Source organism: Metarhizium album (assembly GCF_000804445.1).
Source record: "Metarhizium album ARSEF 1941 chromosome Unknown scaffold_8, whole genome shotgun sequence".
NCBI lineage: Eukaryota > Fungi > Ascomycota > Sordariomycetes > Hypocreales > Clavicipitaceae > Metarhizium > Metarhizium album.
In genome coordinates, this window is record NW_024467582.1 from 724,165 (window position 1) to 730,626 (window position 6,462).

Consider the following 6,462-nt stretch of genomic DNA (forward strand, 5'->3'; position numbering starts at 1 on the left):
GGATCGACTGCGCGGACGGCACCAGGACAGCCAGGACAATTCATTGAACGGCGGTATGAGGTGACTGCGTGCCATGCAAAGAAAGCAAGCAAGGGGAAAATGCCCTCGGCTGGCGTCGCGGCAATGCCCCCTTTGGCAGAGCGTGGGTTCGTACTTGAGAAGATGGAGTGCTTCCGTAGACGAGGCGGGTTTTTGACGACGGACGGCGACGTGTTGGCTCGGTCTGCCGAAGTCGGTACTCCGTACGTGGCACGCAATTTTTTACCCAAGTTTGAGAAGCGAGCAAACGTCCCGAGTCCCGACGGACGGGGCGATCGATCTACGTATGTGTACTCCGTATGGATGATGAACGGTACTCGAGTGCAGGTAGCGAGCGGCACGTTCCAGCGTCCCAAGTTGTTGGCAGCTGGTGAAGGCAGCGGCTGTTTTGGTTAGGCGCGAGACCAACACAGGCACACCCTGATGGAGATGTGCTCGGGTGATACAACGGCGACGGTCGGGTTCAGTTGACGGCGTCAACGTCGCGGGTACAGGGGGAGGTTTGAAGGAATGAAAATTAGAGCCCGAATCAATCAGGCGGAGACAAAGAAGCAAGGTTGAAGGCGCTGCTGCTCGAGTCGAGGAAGCCTCCCAATTTCGGCGGAGGCAGGCAAATGGCATTTTGAATTTGGCAACTGCCATGGCGTCGCCCCCTGCACCTGCACCTGCGCCTGCACCTGCGCCTGCACCCTGCCAAGTGCCAACCACCCACCGCCCGCCGCTTTACCTCCATCGCTTTGCGTGGGGCAGAACGGAAAACCAGACCAGACATTGAACTCACTGTCCACCTCCCACCCATCGACCACCGCCGCCCGGCATCGCTCGGCCAGTCCGCCCGCTGCTTGCTTGCTGGTCTGATTGCGGTTTGCCCTGCTCAAGTCACCTGGCAAACTACTAATACGCACACACGCACAACCGAGGGACAGCCAACATACGGCTTCGGCAGACCGCAAGCTCGCCAAGCGAGGGGGCGACGGACGCCTCTTGAGAATGAGCCTGCCCAAACTTGAGGGAATGCCATGTAGTCATACGAGCGTCGTCACCACACCGCAACGGCGCACGCAAGCAAGCACGCAAGCAAGCACTCACAATCAAAGGCATTGGCCATCAACCGCAGAGAAAATACCCAGCCTTGACCGAACCCCCGTGCTGGTATAGGGCCGCCTGATTCGTACCTGCAGCCTTATGGCCCTGGATGCGCAGTGTCACATTTGTGCCGTGCCGTGTTTGCTGCCCCAGCAGCTTAATCACATTGACTGCAGTCTGGATTTTCTATTTTGATCCTAGGCGAAGACGTGGCTAGTGGGGAGTTGGTTGACCAACGACGCCTGTTCGGATGGTCGTCGTCGTGGTCCATGGTCACAGTCAACCCGTGTCCTTGGTTGGACGCGGGCTCGATGCTCTAGAAAACTTCTACTCCATACCGAGGGAAATCGATATGACGATTTGCCCAACGGCAGCCAGCCCCTCTGAAAGTAGGCGTGATCTTGTTCATTCTGTTACAAGGCCGAATTCAACCACGACGAGTTGTCTTTGAACCCGCACATGGTACTCCATCACGCGGAGAAGGCCCAAATATCGCGACGTGGGGCAGAGACAGGAATTAAAAAAAAAATACATCTTGGAGGGGAAAAAAACCAAAGCCAAAAACCAACATATTTCCTACTAGTACCTATAGAAACTCATTGTGTCGTGAACCTCGGCTAATCTTTAACAAATGGTCAAGTGTCGTGGAAGTCGCGTGTGCAACTGAGGCCGTACTCGTACGTAGATTCTACGTACGTAGTACGGAACCATCATTGTTTCTCGAATTCTTCAGGGCCGGGTGGGGGGGCTCAGTACGTGTACTTACGTAAGTGCCTAGGTAGGCACCAGGCCAGGTACCTCCCTCGACGTGGCCATGTAAGCCCCCGCAGGTCCCATGTGATGCCTTCAAACGGCATGATGCGCCTGACTTGGCTCCGCCGATAAGATAACAAGATGCACGTGCCCGCAGCTAAATGTCACCAAACCGTTTACGACTTGGCGACAAATCGGCCTCGCATCATCAAACTCCGTCAATGTAAAAAAGACGGAAATATCGTTGTAGATTTCCCACAGCTTTGCTCCTCCGAAATCCAATTCTCGCTTGGCATCGAGATTTTTGCATCGAGACTGCCGACCTGCCATAGCGATCAATCGTCCCCAATAGACCAGGCGCAGGGAACCGGGGCAGGAAGGACCTTGGGAGTCGGACGTGACGGATATTCGCTGCCTCGTGACGCCGATGCGCCAGCAAGCCAGAGCAACATCGACTGTAGCTCGTTCTCGTTGGACTGAACAGCCCCCATGGCTCGGCCGCAGAATTCGCCCATCCTAGCACAGCTGCGGAACGCAAAGTCACTGCCCGAGCAGAGAGCAGCCCTGCAGGCTCTTAAGAATGAAATAGTCGGCCATGTGCAGAAAAAGGAAGCATGGATCGGCCTTGGTGTCCTCGAACCCATAGTCAGGACGCTGTCCTCCAGCCGGCCGCCTGAAAAGCTAAACGGGAAAGATGCCAGTGTCCAGCTCTGGTCGCGGCCTCTGTCCGACGAGGACTCTATCAAGCTCCAAGGTCTGCAGCTCATCGCTAGCTTTGCCAACGGTACGATGATGACTCTTCTCCCTCCCACCGGCTTGTCGCTTATGCACCATCAGCCATTCTCACGCAGCTCTGTTTTGTCCGTCGTCTAATTTGCTGCATCCAGGTGGACCCGCGTTTCTGCACCCTTTGCACGCAGCTCGTGTCGTACCGGCCGTTTTGGGCAACATCTCGCCCTACACGAATCCCCCTCAGGTTGTCGTATCTTCCCTGAGAGCCCTCCTCGACATCACTTCTGCCTCCGACATGGCCGCTTCGCCGTCGGCTCTCGATGTACAGAGCATTGCCGACAATGTCTTTACTTCCCAGCACATTGCGTCGCTCAATGCGGTGCTGTCCATGGCATCCCCGAAATACATCTTCCAATCCCAGGTATTTCTCGCATCTACCTTGATAGGTCGCCTGTGTCGACAAGACAGGCATCAACATGCCCTTACCATGGGAGGTATCTTAGACTCCTTAGCTGCGCAGCTGGCAAGGTTTGCAGTGGCCGATGGCCTCGTCGTACCGGGTGCAGAAGAGCATGCGTCTAGTGATGGGCTTTATGACTTGATTCCCGAACCGGCCAATCCGGGTGCCAAAATTGGACCCATTCTAGAGGCCGTCAGTTGCATCATTGGTAGCTCCAAATACCGGGCGAACAGGCTGATCTGCTCGCCGTCCATCCTGGCAACTTTCCCAAGCATCAAGTTTGAACCATATGAGGATCCCCGGGATTCGCAGCAGGCAGTGCCACCACGGCACGACGGATTGACTGCCATGGAATTCATTCTGCCGTCTCTCCCCATCACAGCCTCGAGAACGCCGTCCGCTGCGCCATCATCTTTCCCCACGCCGGATCGATCCGACTCTAGGACTTCTAGCAGGACGTCACTGAGCAAGCTTGGTTCGTCTGTTGCCTGGGACTCGCCCCGATTCCAAGCACTAGGAAATACTGTCGACGTCTCCAGTGAGGACATCGAGAGCCCATTCATCCCCTGGCTCATCCACCTGGTGCGATCATTGAGTGACTACGAACGACTCATGGCGGCCGCCGTTCTTGCGGCTCTTTTCAAGGCCGGGCTCGGTAGAAGGGGCGTCCGAGAGGCCAGCATTGGCTTACTTGTGGTTCCCATTCTGGTTGGCATGATCGCAAAGAATGACAGGGACGGAGATCAAGTCTCAGATTCTCTGGATACAAGACAGCTTCAAATCTTGGAGAAGGCGCCGGCGATCCTTGCCAGAACCATTACAGACAGTGAATATCTACAAAAAGCCGCGATTGACTGCGATGCTGTCAAAGTTCTCACAAGGCTCCTAAAACGGGCATATCAGCCTGTAGAGAACGTGAAACACCCCAAGTACTGGTCGCCCAGTCCAGATACAGGAATGGATGTCGAGAGCACCTCTCCTCTTGCGCAGCTCGGGGATGGTGGCCAGAACCCCCTGCTTGTCCACCGGATCCGCGTCCGTGAATCTGCGCTGAAAGCCATAGGCGCATTGTCGGCTGGCAAGGAGGATTACAGAAAGGCGCTCGTCGCAGAAGACTTTGTCCCGTTTGTAGTCGAGTCTCTTGGCGAGTTCCCCAGAAAGCCAAAGCAGGCAAAAGACAAGCCAGTCTCTGACATGGGACGGACGGGGCCAACACCGGCGTACGGCACAAACCCGCAGTCCGTCCTCATCGCTGGCTGCCACGTAGTGAGGACATTGGCTCGGTCAGTTGGCATCTTGCGAACAGCCCTGGTGGATCACGCGGTCGCCATGCCCGTATTCCGCTTCATGCGTCATCCAGACATCAATGTCCAGATTGCCGCCACGGCCACCATCATCAACCTTGTTGTGGAGGTCAGCCCAGTCCGAGAGGTTGGTTCCCCCCTTCCCTTGCCCAGTGAGGAACTTGGCGGGTCATTCGGCGCTGACAATGTTTTGGAAAAGCTCCTTACTGAAAGTGGAGTGATGAAAGTACTGTGTGAACATGCTCACTCCGACAACCACGCCCTCCGCTTAAATGCTCTCTGGGCGTTGAAGCACTTGGTGGATGCCGTGGGACCGGCTCTGAAAAAGGCATGTCTTGAGCAACTTCAGCCGGGCTGGTTAATGCAGTTGATTTGCGACGACGACCGAGAGAACTGCTTCTTCCCTCCGACATGCAAAGAACCGGCAACCGACGACCTGGACGAGGACATGGACATGCAGCAGTCAGACGAACGCCTGAGGTGGCTCTATGGAACCAACGGGGCTATACGAGAGCTGGACGCTTCTCGATCGTCAAGGCTACGGCAGGTGGAGGACAGGCTGGCCTCTGTTCGCGAGGCAGAAGTCAACCCGGCAAGGAAGACAAGAAACGAGAGCTTGGCCATGCAAGAACAGGGCCTAGATTTTATCAGGAACCTGATTGGAAGACCGGAATCGGACGGATCATCAGAGGTTCCCAGTGAAAGCACGGAGATGATTGATCACTTGCTGAGGGAGCTCGGGCAAGCTCGACTGTTTGAGATGTTGGCGTCAAAACTACGGTCAAAGGTTCTACATCCGTTCTCGAGAAGAGCTCCCGTCGTCGGTGGTAGGGAGACGCGGGTGCTCCATCCGCAAGCCAAGATTATCGTGGCGGTGATATGCATTCTCGTGCACATGGCTGCCAGCATCCCTCGACACCGGCAGCTCGTCATTGCGCAAACAGAGCTGCTCAAGCTGCTCGCCCAGCAGGCCAACAGCAAGGATCGAAGCGTGCGAGCGTCGCTGTGTCACCTTGTCATCAACCTCACCTGGCAGGAAGACGAAGGCGAGGCACAGGCCTGCTCGCAGCGAGCACAGGAGCTGAAGCGGCTCGGCTTCTACTCCAAGATGGAGACGTTGAGGCAGCAGGACCGGGACCTGGACGTGCGTGAGAGGGCCAAGACGGCTGCGTGGCAAATAGACCAGGTGACGTGCTGAAGGGGAGACGTGGAAGAAGCGCGATGGAAAACGACCATGCTCAATCATGACGGCGGCAGTGAAGAAAAAGAGAGCCCTTGACTCGGGGCGTTGGGAGGACTCGGTCGGACCTTTTCCTGTGGTGGTTATGGTGGTGGCAAGGCATTCGTTATCAAGGCCCAAGGAGCTCCACGAGACGCCGTCGTCGGCGGCGGACCGTCGCCGCGGTGACGGAGCCGAAGCAGTTGCAAAATTCGCAAGAGTCTTGGAAGACTAGGCTCGTCTCCAAGCTGGTTGGTGAGTAGGCGCCGGCTCCCGTGTATGTTGGTTGACGCTGCGGCATGCACGTCCCGCATCGATAGGATAGTCTCAAGCTGTATGGTTTAATTCAAGCTATCCTTGCTGTCCTGCACGTCCTGTCGTCTCCCCCGCCGCACGCCGCCTCACCACGCACCGGCTGAACCATGACGACGAAACCAAAGCCAGGCCACGGAGCCCGTCGCCCGGATTGCTTGCCTGCCTGCCGAGCATCTCGGGCACGTGGACATTGTGCGCGTCCGTGTCTGCTGGCCACGCGCAGCCGCAGCAAGAACTCTGTCCGACGCCCCATCGCCATCGGTCAACGGCCAACGGCCAGCCAGGTGTCCCAATGTCTCACGGCCACGAGCCTCACGCATGCACGCACGCATGCATGTACGCCCGGGGGCTCAACTCCCGGCCACTGAACACCGCGGCGGCTGCGTGCCTTGATTGCACTTGCACATGGAGAGGCCGTCACATGATGCGACGGGGCGAGTCGCCCAGCCAGCAGAGCGGCGTTTTGTGCGACGCGCGACGATGGCTGCCACTGCCACCCGGTCCTTGGTCCTTCCGCTCCTCCCTCTGGCGATGCCGTGGCCGCCGACGCCCCG

General features: G+C 57.1%; 1 protein-coding gene across 1 annotated transcript; it reads left to right on the forward strand.

The window, feature by feature from the left end:
* Positions 1-2,367: 2,367 nt before the first annotated feature.
* Positions 2,368-5,572, forward strand: MAM_04010 (armadillo repeat protein; the record flags this gene model as incomplete). Its single annotated transcript, XM_040822809.1, has 2 exons — positions 2,368-2,662; positions 2,766-5,572. The coding sequence occupies 2 exons, from the start codon at positions 2,368-2,370 to the stop codon at positions 5,570-5,572; spliced, it is 3,102 nt and encodes a 1,033-aa protein (XP_040679315.1).
* Between the last annotated feature and the right edge of the window lie 890 nt (positions 5,573-6,462).